This window comes from Aquarana catesbeiana, linkage group LG05, assembly GCF_042186555.1.
Source record: "Aquarana catesbeiana isolate 2022-GZ linkage group LG05, ASM4218655v1, whole genome shotgun sequence".
NCBI lineage: Eukaryota > Metazoa > Chordata > Amphibia > Anura > Ranidae > Aquarana > Aquarana catesbeiana.
Genome location: NC_133328.1, coordinates 413,477,953 through 413,503,821, shown reverse-complemented (window position 1 = coordinate 413,503,821; position 25,869 = coordinate 413,477,953). Strand labels below are relative to the sequence as shown.

The 25,869-nt window shown below is 39.9% G+C and overlaps 1 protein-coding gene across 2 annotated transcripts in view; it reads right to left on the bottom strand.

The window, feature by feature from the left end:
- CARMIL1 (capping protein regulator and myosin 1 linker 1) overlaps positions 1 to 25,869 on the bottom strand; it is a 475,715-nt gene that overhangs the window by 157,851 nt on the left and 291,995 nt on the right. For both annotated transcript variants that reach the window (XM_073631176.1, XM_073631177.1), the window contains exons 12-16: positions 18,017 to 18,103; positions 17,594 to 17,697; positions 12,855 to 12,932; positions 6,770 to 6,846; positions 5,787 to 5,891 (exon numbers count right to left, since the gene is read on the bottom strand). In XM_073631176.1, coding sequence (XP_073487277.1) covers positions 5,787 to 5,891; positions 6,770 to 6,846; positions 12,855 to 12,932; positions 17,594 to 17,697; positions 18,017 to 18,103 — 451 coding nt within the window. The remainder of the gene's footprint in view (positions 1 to 5,786; positions 5,892 to 6,769; positions 6,847 to 12,854; positions 12,933 to 17,593; positions 17,698 to 18,016; positions 18,104 to 25,869) is intronic.

Sequence of the window (25,869 nt, the reverse complement as noted above, 5' to 3'; positions counted from 1 at the left end):
GAAAAGTCAGACCGTGTGTACGTCGCATAAGATATAAAGAAGCATTTGCTTACATCTTTCACATGGTCCAGAAAGCTGTACATAAAAGTGGCATACCCATAAGGGAATATGCACAATGGCACTGACAGACACATACTCCAGTACCTGAAGACACATGCATCAGTATTTTCTTGTGAATCACCGTGATCATACAGCAACTGATAACCTATTTTAATACTAATAATAATGTGTTTTGAATCTTTTGTAGATGTTGCTGACCTCAATGTGCGATTAATGGATCTGGTCTTGGCGTGGGTTGGATAGACTGGATACTGGTATATCTGCAAATATCTCAGTGTATTCCAGTCTTGCACAATATTACTGCACTATGACTGTTATGTTGTTCATACTCGTTATAAGCTCGTAGTACAATTTAGCTTCAATTTGCCATCAACTAAATAGCGTGTTTGCCTTGCTAAGTGGCTATAAATTGAATTAATGGAAAAGCCCCCCCCCCCCCATGTGTATTGTCAATTTTTGAGGTATTGGATGATATGAAGAGAAACCAGGCCATAAAATATAGAGAAAAGAAAATGGTAAAAAAGCCATGTTGTTGCAGATAGTCCGCATTAGTTTACATTATTAATCCTATGAAAAAATAAATAAAAAGGCGTTCGATTCCTCACTTTTTATTGGTTCTGAATTTCATAACTAGCCCCCCCTCTGTTTTTTTTTTTCTTCTTCACAAAAAAGAGTTGGTTTTCTGGAAATGCATTAAGTGACAGTCAGCAGCTCTCTGCTCGGGAGCTGAGAGAACCAAGCTGTGTTCCATCGCTTGGTTCTCAGTGAAGAGACGGTGGGGGGACAGATACAGCATCAGATCGATGCTGCATCCACCTAGGCAAGTATAAAACTGAAAAAAAAAAAAAAACACACTTCTCTTTTAAAATAACATCAAGATAGAAGAAATACTAGTCAAGCCATATTTACAGTATGTATATGAAAAATTGAGTGGTAAGAAATCGACATCTACAATCTAATATTAGTTTTTAAATACACACTTGCAGTGGTAATAAAGTTTGTCAAGTTTGTATACCTTTAAAAATACATACTGAACAATTAACTATTTATTTATTATGGTTTGGACTAAAAAAAACTAAAAACTAAAAATAAAGTGCGTTTTTAGCAATATAACTAACAAAAATCATAATATTATGCAGTCCTTTTTTTCAGCCAGCTGGTGGAGCTCTAGTACTCTTTTCACATGTTAGCTATGTATGTTTGACAGCTGTGCTGAAAGGAGACTTTCGTTCACAGAATCTAAAGCTGATCTCTAGGTTTCCTGTGACTTTAAATAGTCTGTTCGGGACTAAGTTGGTCCAAACAAACTATTTATTTCACCAAGTGTTGCACTGGCTCTAAGCACCATATGAACTGTATGTTGCTTCAGTTAGGTTCCGGTTGTGCGACAGAGACTTCCTGTCTCACACAGAACAAAACCGAGTCGGTCTGAGCGGCACTCAGCTGTTCACAGGCAGCTTTATATTCTGTGGATCAAAGCTTCCTCTGACTGGTCAAGTTGGAGAGCGTGATGTAATTAGCCCACTTCTCTGGCTCAACCAATCAGAACAAGCTGTGTATTCATTCACAGAATACAAAGCTGCCTATGAATGACTGAGCACCACTCAGACTGACTCTATATTGTTCTGGGTGTGAGACTGAAGTCTCTGTCTCAGAGCTGGAAACCAGCACTGTGTACTGTATGCAGCTGAAGTTACATGCAGTTCATACATTGCTTAGAGCCAGTGCAGCTGGTAATAAAAAATATTTTTGTTAGGACCAGCCTGGTCCATACAAATCATTTTAAGCCACAGGAAACATGGAGATTAGTTTTAAAGAGTAACTTCACTTTTGTTGAGAAAAAACACTCCCCTGTGTGAGATCTATGTACATTGCAAGGATTTTAACAAACTTTGTTGCAGATTTCTGCAATGAAATTTATGGGAGGCATTCTGTACACCATCTGAGTACGGAACGCCTCCAGGTTGCCATACTGCAAATTGAAAAAGGAAAGGTAATTTTTAATAACATTCAATTACAATATGATTTATGGAGCAATTGTATAGATTATATATTTTTTTTATTTGCCATTCCCCCCCCCCCCCAAAAAAAAAAGACATTACTCTTTACACGAGTCACCATAACTGTAACCCATTCCTTATCAGACCTCTCAGAAAGGGAGTTTAAAAAGAAAACCATCTGCTGTGCAGATTTTTTAGCACTTCATAGTGGTTTGGAATTTGTTTTGGTAATTTATAACAGTTTACTTTTACTGGTCCAACTTGGGCTAAGCCTACATACAAGGATTTTGGCTCAAGGAGAACTCCATTATCCTATCTACTTACAGTAACTCACTGCAATTTAAAGTAGTACCAAGTACTTGATTAAAAACCACAGAGTTGAGTAGAGTTTTATTAATGATGTCAAATCCTGTTTTTTTAAATCCCTATAAGAAGCTGCTTTATGAATAATTTCATTCTGTGCACATTTCTCTAGCTCTTGGAAATGTACAGGAGAAATGAGGAGATGTGCCACTTCGGGTGAGTAAGATCAGCCCAATAGACCCCACACATGGGTGCCCACCCTGGCTCGCCTCCATAATGCATGTAATCCAAGAAGAAATGGCTGCACACCATGACCATTCTTTGTACAATTTATTGTGAAATCTTCAAACACAAGTGAAACAACCAGGGCCAGCTTCTTTTTGTCCAGGTTGTGTCACCTGTGTTTGAAGATTTCACAATAAATGGTACAAGGACTGGCCGTGGTGTGCAGCCATTTCTTCTTGGAGCACACATCTTGTACCAATAATATGCACGCCTGACAATTATGTGCTAACTGATAATGTGCAACAAATACACTGACTGTCATTTATAAGTAGGGTGAGTGTTCCTGTAGGGTTAATATGCTTGCATAGGCTAGTCTGCCAGAGTCTGGAATAAACATGCCAAGGGCACTGTTCATCAGAATGTCAGCTTGCAGTTTTCCTTGGGAGTGTATCACTTTCCTTGGGAGAGTATCATAGGGTGACAGTGTCACTCATGTATAGGGACACGCTGAGGGAGCCTAGTCACCCCATGACTAGAAGCCAATCTGACAACTCTTACTGACACATCACCAGGTGCAATTGCTGACATAGTAAACCTGCACTTTGGGTTCACACTTTAAAAAGGTTTCTTATCGTGGCTGTTCTAAACTGATAATAGTAGCTTACAACCTTGCTGTGTGTGGCAACCCCGTAACTGAGAAATGTGAATTTAGCCAACAGAATTTTTTTAAACAAATAATACAATCACCAACATGTTTTTACTGTAATAGATCTTGGAATGTGGTTCTGCAAAAGCCGCAGATGCAGCTGTCAATGTATATTGCTGTCTTTATTGTGTAAGGTTGAAAGTTTTGCTGTAAGGAAATTAAATGTTGAACTGTTGGCCTTGGTATGACTAAACAGCCTTTATTTTTATACCTGAGAATATTTTGAATACGAGCCCCGCCCTTTCCCCTATTTTTTAAAAATTTTTTATCAAAAGGTACGCCTTTCTTTTAAGGCATACAAACCACATAATAAGTATAGCAAGATGCCTATGCTTTGGGGATCTGTCAGCTGCTACTTGCTGATACCTTGTATCAATTTGCCGTTGGTAGACAATATCCATATACATCCCCTGGTATATCACATGTCTAACGTACAAAGCTAATTAGGCTATTTGGTAATCAAAATCAAATTCTACAATGGTAAAGTCACAATGACAGTAGCTATTTAAAAGACAATTCTGTTTTCCTCCAGGTTATCCACACCCATATAGACATTTTACTACCAGACTGAATACTTTATAACTAGTGGCAGTATTATGACATCATTTAGGTCTGTAAAAATAAGCATATCTAGCACAATACTTTTGCTTTTCTCCAGAAGTTTATAGAATCACCTAAAACTATTTAATTTAGCCTTCAAAACCAGTTAAAGCGGAGTTCCACCCAAATTTTGAACAATATCTGTATGTATTCTCTTCCTTGCCTAGATGCTGACATGCCGTTTAAAAAAATTTAAATCGCTGTAATTACCTTTTATTTTTCTATTCTTCTTTGCACTTCCTGGTTCTCCTCCCGTGGGAGTAGGCGTGTTTCTAGTCTCTCCCAGACTCCTGGGAGCTAGTCTCAGGCTTCCCAGGATGCCACTGAGCATGTGCGGGAACGAGCGGTGAATGCTGGGAGCACAGCATTCACCACATCCAGGAAATAAATGCTTGTGGGCTTCAAATGCCCACAATGAAGATGGAAACCGCCTGCAGTGAATAATATAAGTTATTCTTTCCGACGAAATCTGACACAGGCGGACATATTACACACAATATGTCAGTATGTAATGCTGAGAAGAAAAGTTTGTGAATGAACTCAAAAAAAAAAAAAAACGATAGATAGGTGGACCCCTGCTTTAAATAATTCTGCACAGGTACAAGGATATCATTGGTCAAACATTTACCATCTTACCAATTTGCCAAGCGTTATCATTAGATCACAGTTCATACATAACTGTATAATAATGAATAATATAAAGGCAATTAAAAAATAATGACTAGACCAGGAGCTACAATTTCCAATATAATTGAAAGTGCCAAATTCCCATGAATTAAAGTTTAATAAATCCATAATAATATCACTATTGGATAAAAAGGATACCAGATATGGTCTAATTTCACAAATAAATGGTATACTTTATAAGTTCCAAGAATCGATGGACATACCATCAAGGATATTTTTGGTACGAGATCTGGGGCCTATATCAGATAAGTGGGCAGTGGTATTGTCAGCTGTCCCCATGGTCTCTTTATCCCCTACGCAAAAACGAACCTAATTGTTTATTTTACATAGGACCTATCATACACCCGAGAAGCTATTTAAATGGAAGCGTAGAGACACACCACCTATGCCCTAGATGTAATGGGGGCCCGGCTAATTTAATACATATGCTATGGAGATGCCCCAAACTCCATCGAAATTGGCAGGGGGTTGTCTCTACTCTTAATGGTATCTTTGGGACAAAGATGCCGTTGGTGCCAGGTATATGCCTTTTAAAAATGTTAGATGAATCAAGGACCCCGAAAAGTACCTTTATACCAATAGTAAGAAGTTTGTTTCAGGCTCATAAGCTCATAGCATCAAAATGGATGTCACCACATCCCCCAACAATAGGGGAATGGAGAATACAAATAAAGGAAACCCATGATTAAAGAAAAAATATACTCTCTTATATAGAGGTTGTCCGGGGAAAATTGATGAAATATGGACGATATGGTCGGATATTATGGACTGAATGGTGAATTAGGAATATATTTAGGAATAAATAGTTTTTGTAGAATTAGGCAGGTGCATTGTCATACATCAATGTGCGTTTCCTTTGTGCATCAATGCTTTTTTTCTAAATTAGAATTTGGTGAATTTAGGTTTAACGGGCATAGACCAGAGATAGTAATACACATTGCCAGCACATCTAATAGCATGTAATGTGCATTTTGGTGCACTGCCATTGATTGTTTCTGGCCTACCAATGTATTAAAATGTGAAAAAATAATGGACAGCTCAAATTATTTAAAATGCAGTATACTGCAGCACAGAGATGGGAACACAGTTTTTATTATGGTGAAGTTAGATACATGAGTTTTAGTGCATTACAACACATACGTTAAAATACAACAAAGTTGATGGACCCCTAGGGTTATCCGAATAACTGAGAACAAACTACTTACTTTAGAGGCTCAGAAGAAAGCTTGGTTCCAGAAAGACTGATGTGCGATAAAGCAAGAGAACTGCTGAAGAACTGTTTAAAAGATGGGTGAATTTCTTTCCCTTTCCTGTTGATTAAAGGGTTACATTAGTATGATAATGTTAATGATTAATATTAAAGGATCACTAAAGATATATTTTTTTTTTTAAATAACAAACATGTTATACTTCCCTCCACTGTGCAGCTCGTTTTGCACAGAGTGGCCCCGAACCTGGTCTTCTGGGGTCCCTCGGCGGCTGTCTCGGCTCCCTCGCATGGTGGACTCAACACTTTCATGCGAGCTCCCTCGCATGGTGTTGAGTGCTTGCGGGCACGCTCCTGTGATACAGCCGGCGGCCATAGCTGCTCACTGTATCACTCGGCCCCGCCCCCCAGCACTGCGTCATTGGATGTGATTGACAGCAGCGCGAGCCAATGGCTGTACTGCTTTCAATCCATCCACTGTAACCAATCAATGGCCAGGCTGAGCGGCGAAGAGGATGTCGGGGGCCAGCACGGGACTTTCGAGGGGCCAGGTAAGTAAAACGGGGGGGCTGGGGGGGCCGGTATTGTCAGATGTTTTTTCACCTTAATGCATAGAATGCATTAAGGTGAAAAAACTTTTACGTTTACAACCCCTTTATTTTACCAAACAGCCATGACAACATCACATATGTTTTTGAAATGCAAAAGAAAATGAATATGGCATATTAAAAATGCTGGAACTCAAAATCACAGAGGAGGTCAGGTGGCACCAGCTGACTACATTATATAATCTGATAAAAAGTGATGACAATCAGTCATTTAAACTAAGGACTGGTCATATGTGCAAAAAAATGTATGGTACGTCAACATACAATAGGTATATACACATACTTTAACGTTGTATTGAAAAGCAGAATTACATAGATAACAAATATGCAAAGGCAGCATAGCCATTAACTGTATATGGTGCATGTAACTTACCTGTGGGAAAAGATGGTCCGGGACAGACTGAGGGTAGCAAGGTGCTGCAAGCCACCACGAAAGAGTGCACTACATACCTGAACAGAAACAATCACAATATTAATATATCAGGCAACTACCAAAAGATACATGCAAATGTTGCACTCCAAGACAGCAATAAGAGTAGTACCCCAAACAAAAATATATTATATTGCAGCTCATCACTTCTTAGATTGGGTGGTGGCATTAATATTATTTTTTCCCTTTATTTTCACCTGTTGATCTGGCCAGTAAGTCAAGTTATTTTTCAAATTCCTTCATTAGACCATGCTTTCCAGCAAAAATAGCAGTTAAAGGTTTGAGACAAACCATTTAACACTGAACGGGTGCTTATGATGGTTAGCTTTTACTCGTTTACATAAAACCTTTATCCCAAACTGTTGCTGTAATTACTTAAAAAGTGTTACCTGGAGTTTGGCTTTAATTTGTTAGTCAAGTCCATCAAAATCTGCTAGTGCATCTAACACTACACTCTCTTCAGATTGACAATACTGCTGTTCAAAGGGGTCTCTGTTGCTCCTGTGGTGGAGTGGAGACACCCAAAGGCAGGAAGTTTATTATGGGCAGAATGACTGGGCAAATAACACAAGAAGGTTGTATTCACAAACGCTTGCATTCCTAGGGTGACCACTTAATTGCAGCATTGTCACACCACTAGCACATTGTACCCTAGGCATCACACCAAAGTGATGTTCAGCCACTGCTGAGTGTGAACACCGAGGACCTAGAGGATGTGAACACAAAATATGAAAACGTAAGGGGAAAACTATTTTTTTTTTTTTTTTATTACAAAACAATGCAACCCTGTTATACCTGCCTTGCTCTGTAGTGCTTCAGAGTTTTTAGTTCTACTGAGCATTAGATCTTTTTGAAGAAATGTGATTCTGCTGCTTATAATCCACACTTAGGCCCCTTTCACACTTGTATGACTTGTCCTGCGACTCGGGACTGCAAAGTCGCATGACAAGTCGTTCCCCATGATTTGCAATGACAACTATTCATATTAGTACGACTTCAAGTCGTGCCGACTTCAAAGTAGTCCCTGCACTACTTTGGTCCCACTTTGATGCGAGTTCAGGTTCATAGACCTCAAGTCTCCCTGCAAAATCACAATAAAATTGCGGCAAAATCGCACGATTTTGAAGTCGCGGTAGTATGAAAGGGCCTAACAGCAAGTACTTTTATCAGAAATAACTGTATAAAAATTGATAAAAGTTGATAACATGTTATCCTACATATGGAATACTAGCATTCCTATCACTGATAAACTGTTTAAGGATTGTAGAACAAACAACTGATGCCCAAATCCATAGCTCCTCTTATACATGGGCGATCTTGGCGCCACCTACTATAGCCCATCTCCCCTCTCCTTTGAAGTGGATGTAAACCCTCACATATACCCAGTGAAGTGAACAGCCTCAGATGATGAAACACAGGGATGAGCCAAATCTCCCTACATAAGTTTTAGATGTACAGTATATCTGCTGTCTTCAGCTTTATATACGGTTTAGAAAGTTCAGATCGTGTTAGGAGATTTTCTCTTCCTGGTTAGTACTGCCGTAAAGCCTGGGCATACAGCCAAGCCAGCTGATTGGGGGAAAGGCACACACCCTCTCTCCTCATAGGGAGAGACTTTCAGAGCTGACTGTTGAATAGTTCAGGGCTCTGCTAATCTACTTATAGCATCCTCCCCAACACAAAACTCAAGCTGCTTTTATCGTATGTGATGGAGAATTGTCAGGTGTTGACTTATGAGGAGTTTATGAGTAATCTCCATTAGCAACTGAGAATATTTGTATATAGATGTATATATATATATTTGGATACGAAATAATAGTCGTGTGTATGTGACAGGGTTTCAGTAAAGGGTTAATTTAATTTAATTGACTTTTATCCCTGACAGGCTCACACCCTCGGTGCCCTCCACCCATCCACATAGGTTCCTTGTAAGTAACCCTTTATGGTTTTTAACCATTATTGCTACTTTAAGATTATATTACAACAATTTTCTCTGCCTGTCCTGTGGTAACCCCTCAGAATTTCCTTAAATATCTTTTATAGACAGTTACATTGCATCTGCTCCTGAAGATTGGAAAGATCCATGAAACGCGTAGAGCTCTTAGATGCTATTCACATTAACAACCCCTCTATACTTCTATCAGATTATGCCGTTTGGATTCCACCAACTGCTACTATATTACTGTGAAGACACACAACTTTGAAAATTGAATTGTTTTTATCTCACCATTGCGATCCACATCGTGCTGCTATGCTGATGGGTCACCTTGTTATTTTGGATCATATTTATGTTACATTTATTCATATGCTATACTCTCTTATTCTGTATACATGCAAGCTATTTGGTCACAAATGTGGTCCATTCACCAGACTTTACTAATACTATGATGCAGTCATATGCAAATATTAGTCTGATGATTTCTTATTATGGTACCATGATGACCATAATAGGCTGCTATGCCATTATGTTGTTTTATGATGTTTCAATAATATATATTTTACTATGCAATAAAGTTTCCTTGATTTATTATAATTTACTGTTTATACATTTATTACTATGCAATACGATGCGGTCGCATGTATGGTGCAATTACTAGATATTCATATCATTACTATGTTGTGTCACCTTCCCAGCTGCATGTCTCATTTAAAGTCCCAAAACCCCCCCCATTTCTCTGTTTTTTGTAAAGGGTTAATTTAGCTAGATGGAAATATGCGACAGGATTTGCCTGAAAAGAGCTAATGCATTTAACAGCTACTTGTAGTATGCGAGAAGGATGTACTGTGGAGACAATCGGCTGTTTACCTATGTTTGACGTTCAAAGGGCCAAGGACAGATACCATCTGAAGTGTAGTTGTTACAGGGCCAAATTCATTAGCTCAATAAAGGCCTTTGTATTCCTCCATGCTAATCAACCATTTGTCCATTTCAAAGGAGTGTTTGAGAGGATGAGAATATTTTTTTTATCTGTTCAGGAAAGGAGGTTTTGCCCTGGCTAATGCCATGCATAAGTTAAGTGCCCCTTTCAAGAGAAGGTGATGACCTTCACCTTAATTCCTCTTCAAACAACTTATCACTAGCTCGTTACCCCAAAAAGAGGAAGTTGCCCATATTAGGAGATACGCCTGGTGGGAGTAGAGGGCTAACAGAATACCCCAATCAGATTGGCCCTATTCAATTCAATGAGAGATGAGCCTATAAGAAGGAATCCCAAAAGAGAGTGGGAGAGAGATGAAAACTGACCTGGGCCCAGGAACATTAATATAGGTAATTATCAGAGCATCTCCCAGCACTTAAAGGTATACCTGCTTGTCATGTTTGTTTACCATTTGTATTGTGATGATTATACTTTGTCTTCTTGTACTATAACCTAATATTTTCTCCCTTAAGACTATAGATATTGTCTGTGTATTAGGTAAACTTTTAACGCTACTTTAATAAATGTTATTATATTAAAGCTTTCACTTCTGGTCATACGAACTCTTATTTAACCAACCTCATATCTTATGGTTAATAATTCATAAATATACATTTAGAACGTTAACAGTATATTCTCAGTTGCTAATGGAGATTACTCAAACTCTTCATAAGTCAACACAGGAGTTAATCAGGCTGATAACAGAGGAACAGAGCAGGAGACAGCTGTTGGGCATAGTGCTTTGAAGAGAGATAACAAAACACTGCAGATATATGTTCCCAGCTCAAATTTCATGAATCAGGTTTACATCCACTTTAAAGATATGAGAAAATATAAGCAGCATTACCTCTGTCAAGAACTGACAATTCCTAGGTCTCTCAGTCTAGCACTGGTGTAGGTCAGAGCCAAATAGTAATTAGATCTGACACAGACACAAGGAGGCAGAGCAATTAACAGAGAGAGCACCATGCTGGAAGAAATGGGTTTTCATCACATTCGCACTCCAACATTAGTGTTCCACACGGAAAAAAATGGGAAGGCATGGATTGGACGCTGCGTAACTGAGAAGAAGAAGATGCTTCTCCCTTTAGCAAATAGGGACAAGCTAGGTGAATGAATATATGGACAGAGAGGGATCAATCAGTAATGACACTACAAACTGCAGCCACAACATATGAGCCCAACATTACAAGGTAAGGCAAACAATCAACACAGGGTATAAAACTACACTTACCTAGTTAAAACAACAAAAACCTTTGAATGTGTACAATGTCTTTCACCCCTTTAAAATTAATATTAATGCCTGCCTAAGCACAGTTTAGCAACTTTGACATGTGTTAGTAAAACTGTAGAAAAAAAAAAGGAGTATTCAGTGGCGCTTAGGGAGCAGGCAAGGAAGACTAGGTATAAAATAAAAGTTGTAAATATACAATGGGTCAAAAGACAAATTAGCAACGGTCAGTGAACGTGGGAAAGGGAGACCAACAGGCCTGTTGGTCTCCTTTCCCCACGTACACTGACAAAGGCGGAACCGCTACACGGACTTGGAACCCTGGAACCCACCAGAGCGGCAGGCAGCATCCGCACCTGACGGCTATCCAGATCGGGGTTGACAGAGAGAGACCCTATATATGATATGCCTACTCTTATCCCACTTTTGTGAGTTGTCAATTTGTCTTTTAAAGAGGAAATGCAGTCTGCTTGCATAATCTGTAATAATTAACATCTTTGCCATTATGAAGCTTCCCTCCAAGCACTTTGCATATTATTTTATATATACTGTGATGCTGTACTTGCCAAATATGCTGCAGAAATCTCCCTCCACTAAGTCTGACTGCATCGATTTTAACTGTGGGCAGCCAAAGCTGCTGCCTGTTCACTTCCTGGATTTACACAGACACACACAGAGGCACACCTCCAACTCTGCAGCTCTCATTAGCCCTCTTATGGCTCGTCCCCCCTCCCTTCCTGGAAAACTCTCAGGAGAGTTAGAGAGAGTTGTGGATGATGTCATAAGCCTAGGTTAATGACCAGACAAGAAACAGGAAGTGGGCTGTATAAGGTATTTACTGGCAGAAAAAAAAAAATGTTCTACTATCCAAAGTTAAAACAATAAGGGCAGAAGATTTATTATATCGAAAGTTGAAAAAAATGACTGAAGGTCCACTTTAAGGATTATGTTTTATTACTAATCTACTACACTCAGATAGCACTGCTGTGTTTTCCCTGCTTTGTTAGTAAAACCGTACATCTCATAACTACTTTGTGCATCCAGGTGGATTATACCTTGCACCACAAACAGACCCAGAGCAGAAATGTAATAAAAATGCTCTGGTCTTTAAGGGGTATATAGTTGTGAAAGCTGAAGTGGGTGAAGTAGAATTTATTATTTTGGTTTTAAATTCTGTGCCCCACGCCAGGTTTAGCAGTTCCTTTCACACCCATAAAAGAGCATCACGTACATGATTCCTCTACAGCCAATTCCAGGGGAGGTGGGCAGGATGGAGGCTGGAGCAGGGCTACAAAAAAGGATAAAGCAGCCTCAGCACATCAAAGAGTGAAAATGCTGGCAATGTATGCAATGCATGGTCATCCTTGCCCATCACCCTGTGCCCCAATGTCAGGCTTAGCAGTTCTCCTATTTGCTTCCTCGATGTTCAACCGCATCATAGCAGTGGGTAGGCAGTATGGAGGCTGGAACAGGGCCACAAAAATGAAAGAAGCAAGAAGCAGCCACAGCAGGAGCACATCATAGGGTGACAATGCTGCCACTGTATGCAGGGCAACATGGTCACCCTCATATAGAAAAAGTGGGAGGACTGGGATGTTTGTATTGATTTTTCAAAAATACTGCAGGCCTAATACAAAGATATGAAAACATCTTTTGTGAGGGTTTAGACACAATTTAAGTAGTCCCTTGCCTCAATGTACAGTATTTCCACTCCTACAGTTAGTATGTGAGAAGCAACTTCATATATGGAACCTTTGCACCAGGCAAATATGTTGCAGAAATGTGCAAATATAATCCTATATTAGATATACATTAAGAATATATTTTTTTCAAATATAAAGTAACTGTTAGGTGAACATTCAAATAATATAATGATTACCATGTCAACAGAACACTCGGTGTTCGATAAATCCAAATACTTAATAGCATTCGGCTGAGCCAAAAAGCTGTACAAGTACTAGGAAAAAAAGAGAACAAGATTACATTGTATAATGTATGTTTTTCAGACAAAACAAAAGCAACTCTTAGACAGATTTACAGTAGATCCATTAGGTAGCAGAGGGTGACATTAAAGCTGAACTCTGGGCAAAAGCTTTAAAGCATCTTTAGAAGTCACACTTCTGACCATCAACAAATATGGTCTTGTTTACTCCACTGCTGCAGCCACTGTAAAATTGCCATCACCTTATTTCTTCTTTGTAAGACTGGAGGCCACTGTGCCACTCTGTCTCTGGGTCAGTGCCGGGACAAGGTTATCTAGAGCCCAGGGCAAAATTGAGCCAAATTGTGCCCCCTCCAGCGCAAATTCCCCTCCTCCATCCTAGCACAAATCCTCCCATAAATTTCCCCTCCTAGCACAAATACCCCCCAATCATCCCTACTAGCACTAATCCCTCCCCCCAAAAAATATTTCCCCTCTACCAAATTACTTTTATAGCACAAACGCCCCAAATCCCCCCTCCTAGCACAAATCCTCTTCCCCCATCCCCCCTCAACACAAATCAGTACTCCTAGCACACCTCCCCAAATTTGCCATCCTAGAACAGTTCTTACCCCCCAAATTCCCAACACAAATCCTCCCCCCACCATCCTCACATGATGCCACAGTGCACAGGGCAGCTGTCCCTCCTGACCACCCCTTGTCCCAGCCATGTCCTGGGTCACCAGTCTCGCAACATCCCCACAGTAGTTTGCCTTTACCAGTGGAGATGCTGACTGTAGAGGGAGGATGTCGGCATTTCAGCCTCAGGCTCGAGCCTGCCCAATTATCTGTGACTGGCAGAGCAGTGTCAACAAACTTGCCCACATTCACTGCCTCTGATGGCAACAAATCCCATTGCATAGGAATTGTAGTTTTTTGCCCTGCACAGTTATAGGAAGTGACACAGGGGATTCTCGAATACCTCCTCCCCTAACCCGAGAATAGCTGTGGTTCCCAGTACACAGCAATGTCACTGAATTTTACAAGGTACTTTACTAAGAAACTAGATCATTGAAATACTCATGTCTGCAATGTTTTTATGGACAGGAAGTATGGGTAAAGATTAATAACTTACCCAGAGTTAAGTTTTAACCACAAAAATACCCATCAGTAGTAACTTTTGCACTATACACACTAGGAAGAACAGTGTGGAACCCTACCGCTGACAACTAGTCCTTCAAAAAAATTATCACAGAAAACTGGTGTGAAAAAAAAACAGTAGTTGTGCCTTTATTAGCATTAATGTTAGACAGATTACTAATCATTTATGTAAACTCTTCTTGCAAAATGCATATGGAAAACTATAATATTCAGGCATTCCGAGAGAGCTACAAAGCAACTGCTAAGAAGCTTCTGGGACCAACATCAAACGAACCTGAGAGCTACATGTGCTTCTTATCGCTGTTTGGGCACAGAGAATTACAAAACTAATTTCTAAAATACCCCACTTTAAAATATTTCTAATGTTATTCCCAAAATTACAGTACATTTGTCACATATGAAACAAACAGCTGGTGGGAAAATAGGCATTTGTCACTTTATGCTGGTACCTCTATCATCCTGAAATTCTCACTGCTCCCCGAAAGCCCCTGTATCCATATGCAAATTTCCACTTTTTGGAACCAAGCACACTGCTTCCCACAATGCAATGAAGATGCCACTTAGAAACACTCACGTCCTAGGTATAAAAAGTAGTATAGGGCGCACAGGACTAGCGTAGTCCAAATGATGTCTCTATTAGGGGTCGGCAGTCCAAAAATGAACGGGAGAAATGTTGGTTGAAAGGGATGAAAGGATGGTAATCTTCAGCAGAAAGGGCTGCAACTTTAAAAGACTTGAAGCAGGGTCTAAAATGACATAAAAACAAACAAAGGCGCCTCTAAGTGCAGAAGATAAACAATTTTAATACCCCAACTGGGTTAAAAACACTTACAAAATAGGAGTAGAAAACAGGCACATCGTGGGTAAGGCTGCATTGGAAGGGGTCACGATCAGAGGAAGCCTTCAGAAGGATGGATGTAGTCACTGTCAGCAGCGGTGTGAAACACAGGGAACAGCTGTGAAGCCGGCGTCGTCAGCGTGTGAGGGCTGCGAACCCGGAAGTGATGTCATCCGATGAGCGGCTCTGTGACCAGCCTGAACCGCAAACGAAAGGCCGGAGAGGGGATGTGATGTCATCAATGAGGGACGCGTTTCGGAACCGTCAGTCGTTCCTTTCTCAACCTCGGATTACACTGATGGCAAAAATGTATATAAGCGGTCAGTCAGTTTTCAGTTTGCAGGACATGGGAATATAAACGCAGATTACGTGTGCCTGACTTGTTTTAGGCATGCAGATAAGCAGATAGGCAGATCTCAGCTGGCTTGTAAGGACAAGGCTTGCTGCGCAAGCTGCTGCTGCTTGATACAATGAATTCAGCAGACTGTGTCCTAAGCTCCTCCCACGCGTTACATCACTGACACGTGACTTACTCAAGGCTGGGCCGTAGGCCTTGAGTAAGTCACGTGTCAGTGATGTAACGCGTGGGAGGAGCTTAGGACACAGTCTGCTGAATTCATTGTATCAAGCAGCAGCAGCTTGCGCAGCAAGCCTTGTCCTTACAAGCCAGCTGAGATCTGCCTATCTGCTTATCTGCATGCCTAAAACAAGTCAGGCACACGTAATCTGCGTTTATATTCCCATGTCCTGCAAACTGAAAACTGACTGACCGCTTATATACATTTTTGCCATCAGTGTAATCCGAGGTTGAGAAAGGAACGAATGACGGTTCCGAAACGCGTCCCTCATTGATGACATCACATCCCCTCTCTGGCCTTTCGTTTGCGGTTCAGGCTGGTCACAGAGCTGCTCATCGGATGACATCACTTCCGGGTTCGCAGCCCTCACACGCTGACGACGCCGGCTTCACAGCTGTTCCCTGTGTTTCACACCGCTGCTGACAGTGACTACATCCATCCTCCTGAAGGCTTCCTCTGATCGTGACCCCTTCCAATGCAGCCTTACCCACGATGTGCCTGTTTTCTACTCCTATTTTGTAAGTGTTTTTAACCCAGTTGGGGTATTAAAATTGTTTATCTTCTGCACTTAGAGGCGCCTTTGTTTGTTTTTATGTCATGTCCTAGGTAGCCCATCCCCCCCCCACAGTTAGAATCACTCCCTAGGACACACTTAACCCCTTGATCGCTCCCTAGTGCTTAACCCCTTCCCTGCCAGTGTCATTTATACAGTAATCAGTGCATTTTTATTGCACTGATCGCTGTATAAATGACAATGGTCCCAAAATAGTGTCAAAAGTGTCCGCCATAATGTCTCAGTCACGCCATTACCAATAATAAAAATGCCATAAATCTATCCCCTATTTTGTAGATGCTATAACTTATAACGCAAACCAAAAAATATACGCTTATTGCGATTTTTTTTTTTTTTTTTACAAAAAATATCTAGAAGACATATTGGCCTAAATTGAGGAAAAAATTAGTTTTTTTTATATAGTTTTGGGATATTATTTATTATAGCAAAAAGTAAAAAATATTGCTTTTTTTTCAAAATTGTTGCTTTTTTTTGTTTATAGCGCAAAAAATAAAAACCGCAGAGGTGATCAAATACCACCAAAAGAAAGCTCTGTTTGTGGGGAAAAAAAAAAAGGACGTCAATTTTGTTGGGGTACAACGTCGCACGACCGCGCAATTGTCAGTTAAGGCGACGCAGTGCCGTATCGCAAAAAGTGCTCTGGTCAGGAAGGGGGTGAATTCTTCTGGGGCTGTAGTGGTTAAGCAACAGAAGTATGTGCTTACTTTTAAACCTGCTACTTATCATATAAACACTTTTTTTAAATTATGGATGGAGTGGGAAAGGGTTAGAACCTTTGTCTGTGTCTTCAAAGGAGACATACTTTCTGTCCCTGAAACAGCACAGGAAGTGAAGATAAATCCCTCAAACTGGGACACAAATAGCTTAAAAAGTGCCTTTTTTGCTGGTTGTGCTGTTGGACTGATTCAGAACACTTATCTTGGTGGCCATAAGGAGGTGGGGAGAAATTTCGTCAACAAGGAAGCAGACTGAGGATGGATGAACTCCTCACTTAATTGGGCTTTCAGGTGAGACTGAAAACAATAGATGTTCTGCAGTCTCTAATAATGTGAAAAATGTGCTATGCTCCTGGCAGCTGTAGTGTAGACTATGTAAACTAGATTTTTAAGTCACGTGTGGAAGCTCAGGAGCAGTGTGTTTTTCAAAATTATGGGAAGTGAGATTTTTTTTTTTCCCCGTTTCATTATCACCACTGGTTTTGTCCAATTTTGCCATACTGATTTTTAAATATTTATTAACTTTTTTTTCTACGTTTTGGATAAGGAAGATGATGGCCAAGTCACTGTGAGGCTTCCATTGTTGTGTGTCCCTGTTGCAGAGATTTTCACTCACTTCCGGTCCTGCTCACCACCAGGAAGGACATCAACAATAGAACTGGGACTAACCCTTCTCTACTCTATTAAAAAATTATGCTATTGACGCCATCAGAAACTAAAACAAGAATTTGAGAGGACTTGGACCTTAATGTCACATAGATATAAAGTAATAAAAATGAGTCAGATTTGTCACATAAAGCTAAGACAGAATCAGAAATTGATGTACATACAGGAAGGTCATCTCCACGGAGTACATTCCCTGAGAGGTCAAGGTGGGTAAGGGTGCTGGCAATCAGCTGGTTTGCACTTAGTGACTGGGACAGGCTATTTACTCCTAGGGATACAAACAGAAGCACAATTAAATGAGGTAGGTAAAGAGGTAAAACTATTTTTTTTTTAATAGCTTGTAAAACAGAAACACTACACAATAAAGGAATTTAACAAATTCACAATTACACACGCAGCTATGAAGATGAGCCAGGTTAGTATGATTGCTAATTAGTATTATGTGTCAGCTATTAAAAAGATGTGATATATAGCTCATGAGGTAAAAAGGCGAAATAGTTGCAGAAAAAGGCTCATAATCAACCTATGTCTTTAGAAATGTTCACAAAATTAAAAAAAAAAAAAAAAAAAAGATAAAATAATGATACCTTTGGCTGATATTGAGGTTTTTGATAAATTTAAGTGCATCAGGCCCTTGGGGAGTTTGGCAAAATGTATACTTAAAAAAGATACACCTGCAAAAGAGAACACAAAGGAAAAACATTGATATACATATGCATTACTGTACATGCAGGTAAGTTTTATATATAGCCAATGCTATGTTTTGTACTGATAGAATGACCTTATAATTAACAGAAAAGTATGGTGACATTCTGTGTATACAGGACAAATATGTCACTTTGTTTGCATCAAGTATAATGAAGCAGGAATAGAGATGAGCAAATGAATTAATGCATGTAGTCTTGTCTGATCTGTAAAGAATCACACAATTATTGAGTCCTAAATCCATTAATTAATAAATCATGTTATTCTGGAAAATTAAAAAAAAAAAAAAAAAAAAAAAAAAAAAAAAAAACATAGGGGTCGATTAACTCATCTTTACTAGAAAAGAATTTGAGTTTATATGGAATTTGGAAGTTCCAGGCAGTACTCTGCAACAAGTGCAAAAAGGGTACCGATTAACCTTATGTGAAGCAAACCCAGCAGCAAATGCTAATGTATCTGGTCTAAGGATTAAATAGAGCACATTTTGTTTTGTAGCTAGATTTAACAATGCAAGCACATCTAGATTTTGGAGAGGGATTCAAATTTTCTTTTATAGATTCTGTATACACATGGGTAATAACATTGATACAGATCAGCAGTGACAAATATTTCACCTAAATTAACACATTTAGTTGCATTACAGTGAGTTAGAAAAATATTTTTTTTTACATAATTGGGATAACACTAATTCATTTCAGCAGCATATGCATTTCACATCAGGAAAAAAACAATCATATTACATTTTGAAGTTGGAATAAAAATACAGTTTCCATATATTTTAGAAGGGAAACTTGAACAAGTTTGTTTCAATACATTTTAGTTTAAAGTGATTGTAAAGTTATTTTTTTTTCAAATAACAAAATAGGTTTATACTTACCTGCTCTGTGCAATAGAGTTGCACAGAGCATCCCCAAACCTCCTATTCTCGGGTCAACCACTAGCACTCCTGGCTCCGCCTCTTCCTGGTGGGCCACCATAGGAAACCACATCTTATTGTGGCATACCTGTGGGCTCTATCCTGAGTAGGGTTGCCACATCAGCCCTTTAAAACGAACACATATTAAATAACACAGGTTTTGTGGCTGATTAAGGTGGTATTTAAACTCACTTGGTGCCATATTTGTATTAAATCAGCCTAGGAACCTATGTAATTCAAATGTGTTCAGGTTTAAAGGGATGAGGTGGCATCCCTAATCCTGAGCCTCACTGCCTGTGTCCATTGACACTGATAATTAATAATTAAAACTTACCTGAGGTCCAACTAGATCCAGCGATGTTGATGGAGTGTCTCGGCTGCCCAGGACTCCCCTCCTCATTGGCTGAGACAGCAACTCTGCTGTTAATCTAAGTCAGTCAACCAATGAGGAGAGAAAGGGGACAGGGGTGGGGCGGGACTGCGGCTCCATGTCTGAATGGACAACGGGAGCTGTGGCTCGGCTCAGGTGCCCCCATAGCAAGCTGCTTGCTGAGGGGGTACTCAACATGAGGGAGGGGCCAGGAGCACCAAAGAGGGACCTGAGAAAAGGAGGATCTGGGCTGTTCTGTGCAAAACAATTATACAGAGCAGATAAGTATGACATGTTTGTTATTTTTACCAAAAGATAAAACAAGACTTTAGTATCACTTTAATGTTCTGTTATGTAGGTGTCACTATTTTGGTAAACATGTGCAAGTATATAGCCAAAGGGTTTTTGTGTATAGGTCCTTTGGTTGCCCTATCAGACATGTGATGAAATTGCCTGCTGGTAGTTGGATTCCTTTGAAGAACTGCACTCCAAACATGCACTGCATACCAAAACACATCTATCCCTATTATTGCAAAGTATGACACATGAAACCTGATCTCCCGAACCATTGTTAGCGGGTTCTCCTGCCTTCATGCAGGAGGATTACACCCACGTGTAAGACATTTTTGTCTTCCGAAAAATGAATATGAATGAAAGAAAAATAACTTTCCAACAATTAGAAAAAATTACATAGGTAATACCAGAAAAAAAAAAGAAGAACTATTACATGCTGAAGTGAAAGTCAACCTTTTGTGAAAGGATATATTTTCCTTTGACATTCAGCAAGGATAACTCCCACTCCTATACAAATTTATAAAGATAAAATGACGTGCAATCTTTTCTTAGATCCACTTATTAGATAATAACTAATATCAATACCTCCTTTATCAACCTCCAAGCTGTTTTGTTCATTGTCAAATTAATTATGTCCTGTTTAATTTCCATTCATGCATTCTATGGGAGAGGTGGCTTGAAATTTAAGGGGGAGGAATTCATCAGTGGAGTAAAGCTCCAGAAGAATCCAAAATGATAAAAGTAAAATTCAAAAGCCTGTCTTCAAAACATCAGTTAATATAGTGCTAAAACACGCAAGTGAGAACTGCAAGTGTACCATTATCTTCAATTTTGGCAGTCTATATAAAGTAAAGACAATATTCTGAATACCTACTGTGCAAATACACTGTAGTAATTTATTTCCATGTTTATAGCTACTAATATTTAACATTTGATCACCGCCAATACTAGTATAAAAAAAAATAAACAAAATTTTAATATATACACCATAGTTTGTAAATGCTATAGCTTTTGCACAAACCAATCAATATACGCTATGTGTGTACAGCGTTGCGTGACCATGCAATTGTCAGTTAAAGTAACACAGTGCTGTAAAGTGGCCTTGGTAATGAAGGGGGGGTAAATCTTCTGGAGGTCAAGTGGTTAAAGCAGAATTGAAGGTAAAAATCTAAAATACGTAGTAATAAACACAAATGTTAGAGTCATTTTGCATGCCAAATGATTTGAATGGCTGTCCATCCAGTTCTGAGAACTACACAGCCCTGCCTCACAACAGTTTGGCAAGTGGTCCAAATGATCCATATTAGAAGAGTAACAATATAGCTTGGTCACCTGCTTGCCACCAGTCTGACGGGTCACTAATGAGAAACATCTCAATCTTCTGCTCACCCACCTCTCTCTACATGTTTTTTAGCACGTCTCAGTCCAAGTTATGCTCTACAGGGAATAATTTGCACTGGTATCAAGTTATATTCAGATACTTACACTACTTCAATTTTAAATTTTTGAAAGATTTTTAATGAATACATAACTCAATTAATTGGTGTCTGGTATAGCTGCCTGGGAGTACAGCTTTAAAGTTAAACCATTTCTTGAAATAAATTTTAAATAAAGCTGCCTATAAATACCCTAATTCTGTCTTGACATTTGCGTCTTTTAATGTTCGGTACAGCTGGACTCAGACTGGAAGAGAAAGGGTCAAGCTTTGTGAGCCACGCGGCTTCTATTGCATTGTCCAGTGTTGTCAGCTGGAGCTTACTAAAAGAGAGAAGAGTGATGACTTCATCCTTTAGTTTTTGCTTCTTCAATAAAAGGCAGGCTGGGAACAGAGCCTTAACCAAGCTATACTGTTTAACTACAGAAAGAGAAGGACCTGCGCATTACAAATCCATCGGCAGGTTAAACAATTCACATATGCTGTATGTATTTCAATAGCTGTTTAAACGGAACACAGCTTTAAGGTTGAGTTCATGGTAAGCTTTTTTACGGTGCCTGGCTTGTTCCCATCCAGAACATTATCTGCTCAGATTTTCAATGTTTTTTGCAAGTGTCAGATAGTCACTGGGACACGGTGACTTAGTGGTTAGCACTTCTGCCTTGCAGCACTGGGATCTCCTGCAAGGAGTTTGCTAATTCTCCCTGTGCTTGCGATATTATTCTGAGGTTTCCTCGCCACGTTCCTAATACTTACCAGTAGGTTAAAGCGGTAGTAAGCAGTCCAAAGAAAAAAAAAAAAAAAGGTCCCCTGCAGGTCTAAGCCATAATGTGCTTGTATGCAATGCATACGAGCATGTTATGACACACTTACCTGCATTCAGGGCCCTCCAGCGCAGAGCTGTTGCAGATCCCACAGCGCTTTGATCGTCACCCTGTTTTCATTCCGGGTTCGCAGGCTTTGACCACCTGAATACCCGGGGTTTTGATGATGGCATGGCGCTCTGCATTCAGTAGCGTACTGTGTGCCCTGAATGCAGAGCATCAGTGTGCATACATGTGTAACATCATCGGCTATTGCTAATGTAAATATCTGCACATTTAGTGATATTCATTTTGTCTACAGCTAAGTCTGATTGTAATCTTACTTGTAGGTACAAGTGAAGAGAAGAGACTTTACTACCACTTTTAACTGACTCTTGCCCAAATAGGCACACGTGTATGTGTTAGATACCTTATATTTTAAGCTCCTTGGGACTGATGTGAGTATACAATAAGCTATGTAAATTGTCAGCGCTATATAAATACCTGTAATAAATACATAACATACATTTGGCTGTAGTTACATACTGCAGTCTTCATTAAAATAAGGACATATGTAAATGATTCAGTGCTTAGTGTAAATCACTGCTTTTTGTGTCAACTCTATACATCATTTTCTGTGTTTGTTAAACCAATCAAGAACACTATACTGGAATTCAAGGCATACAGTCAAATGTATTTTTACAAGAACTACCAGTAGTACCCAAATACAGTCCCTTGAAAAAGTATTCATACCCTTTGAAATTATCCACATTTTGTCATGTTACAACCAAAAACCGTAAATGTATTTTTATGTGATAGACCAACACAAAGTTGCGCATACTTGTGAAGTGGAAGGAAGATGATAAATGGTTTCCAACATTTTTTACAAATAAAAAATGTGAAAAATGTGGCTTGGCATTTGTATTGAGCCCCCCTGAGTCAAAGTTTGTAAAACCACCTTTCGCTGCAATTACAGCTGCAAGTCTTTTTTGGGATGTTTCTACCAGCTTTGCACATCTAGGAGAGTGACATTTTTGGCCATTCTTTTTTGCAAAATAGCTCAAGCTCTGTCTGATTGGATGGAGAGTTTATGAACAGCCATTGTCAAGTCTTGCCACAGATTCTCAATTGGATTTAGGTCTGGACTTTGACTGGGCCATTCTAACACATGAATAGGTTTTGATCTAAACCATTCTGTTGTAGCTCTGGCTGTATGTTTAGGGTCTTTGTCCTGTTTTAAGGTGAACCTCCGCCCAGGTCTCAAGTCTTTTACAGACTCTAAAACCTCGTACACACGATCCGATTGTTGGCAGGGGATTGTGTGTTGACAGACTGTTGGCCTAAAATCCGACTGTTAGTACGCTCCTTCAGACAATTGTTGTCCAACTTTCGGGCCAACAAAGGTTGGAAGACAGGCTAGTAAATTTTCGGCAGATAACGGTCTGTTGTCAAATTTTCATATCGTCTGTACTAAAGCCCATCACACAAAAGTCCAAAGTATACACACGCATGATCAGAAGCAAGGAACAAGCCGGAAGCGGTCGGTCTTGTAAACTAAGGATTGCAATGGACAATTAACATTCGTGACGCGGCAAATTATGAAATGCAGCGCACATTCTCTTCTTCTTTAATGGGATAATAATGAAGCCGCTTTGCTGGTGATACTGATGGAGTTATGGCAAACGTATTTTCAAAGGCATTTTATTTTCTAGTGAGATCAAGAATAATCTTATTTTGCTTGTTGTTTTATTTTTTGGGCAAGTTACCACAACACAATTATCCAGTAGTTTTTAAGATCAAAGATACAACTATGTTGGTGTCCCTTCGTAATTTTACATTGTATTTTTTTAAATGTAACTGCCTACTCCCAAACTGTCATTTGAAGTAAAACACAAAGCCAAGTATTATTCTACACAATTTTTTTATTGTACATCAAAAAAATTAATCAAATTACAGATGCTGTCACCCAAATACAAAGAACTTAACCAATAAGTGCATTCTATGCATACAAAAATATAGATAATAACAAATAAAATCATTATTCCAAAACAAAATAAAAAAAAAAGGAAATTAGTAATTGCTGAAGGGGTGAAAATCCCCAGTCCAACGGCCTTGTTGGGGGGTCTTGTGGCTGGTATTGCCACTGCCCGCCATGCTGCTGTGGTGGGTGGGGTGGAGGTGGATGTGGGGCCACAATCACACAGGTATGTGGTTTTGTGAAATTTGGGCCCTCACCCCCTTGTTGAGGAGCTGCAGGAGGAGTTTCTCACACCTGCTCCTTTGCTCACTGTCCATCTCCCTTAATTTATTGGCTGTCACCACAGCAAATCCCTCAGCCTCATCTGTCCGGATGGCAGTAGTGACCTGGCTGAGGAAGGCAGCTGTGGGCTTATCCAGATTCCTGCTCTTCCTGGGGCGTAGGGGAGGGATCTGGGACTCAGTCTGGCTGCTGACCGCTGGCTCCTCCAGACTGACACTTTCCGGTGTATGAAAATGGGACATAAATTAGAATCTTTTTTAAGGTTTGGTCATCAATCACACATAATTTTGATCTCCTCACTGTTGCAAATTGAATGTGGACAAATAGAAAAGACTATCATTCTGACCCCAGCATTTTTAATTCTTGTTCCAATCAGTTTTGGTCACTACGGTCTATTGATAAGGAAACCACTTTGTTAAGGCAGAAATATCTTCATTGTATTTTTGGATACAAATATGTTCAACAATGCTATACCTGGGTCAAGCTGAGCTCCTTCACATCTTCATCCTGTGCAGCAGGACCTGGGTGGACCTCAGGAGCTGTGGCCTCAGTAGATGTCGAAGGGAGTGTAGACCATGATGGCCTGAGTTCTGTCTGGTCAGTCAAAAACCAGAGGCTGTCTTAATACCACAGCCTGAGGACATATAGGTCATCTGCTGATGCTCCAGATCTCTGAGTCCATGACCTTGTTGAGCTCCCTTTTAAAAGTACTCCACAGGTTTGATATTTTTGTCTTAACATAGTTGTTGTCTCCCCTGGGGGACACTGGTTTTGCCAACTCTAGCAGTTTCTCCAAAGCTGCCTTCCTCAATATTTTATTGGAGTAGCCTCTGCTCTTGACCTTCCAGAGACAGGTCCCGGTACAGGTCAATGAATTGGGGTAAAAAAATCAGGTGCAGTAAATTTATCCGTCATGATAAATGATATGATGCCTGCAAGACAGAACACAAGACAAATCATAATGTCTGGCTTAACTCATAAGCTGGTCCTAATATAGGACTCAATCTAAGCAGTATAGGCCACTAACCACCTATGCCCCAATTTCCAATTATACTTTCGTTCTATGGCTCCTTTCTTGCACTGGCGAACATTCGTCCTCCACTCCAAGATCGTTCCTATGGCCGTTGCATCGACCATGAGTTCTGGCTTTATATACACTGCACATGCGTGAAACGCCGCTCTCAGTGCGTCATGATGCTGGGGCGTGACCATCTCTCTTCTGCAATGCGACACACACGGAGGAACATTCGGGAGGGACAAAATGGCGGGTTCGGCGGATTACAGGCAACCCCGCGGTGGTGGAGCTCATAGGAAGCACAAAGCAACCCCCATGAGCAAGGGTGAGATGGTGCGCATCCTCGAGATGCATGATTATGGCTGCAAGCTGCGCAATTACGAAAGGCCCAACAGCCGAATGGACATCATTTTGGAGAAGGTCATCACGGTTTTGCAGAGTGATTTTTCGGCGGCACGATCAAAAGGACCAAATCAGAAAACGATGGTCTGATCTCAAACACCGTGAACAAGACCAGATGGAGTACATACATCAGATCATAAAAAAGTAAGCAATATTTGGATCTAACCAATATATATACATGTCTGTATATGTTCTTTCTCCAAGTAGCTCTAGAGAATTATATATAAGGTTTTCTAAAAT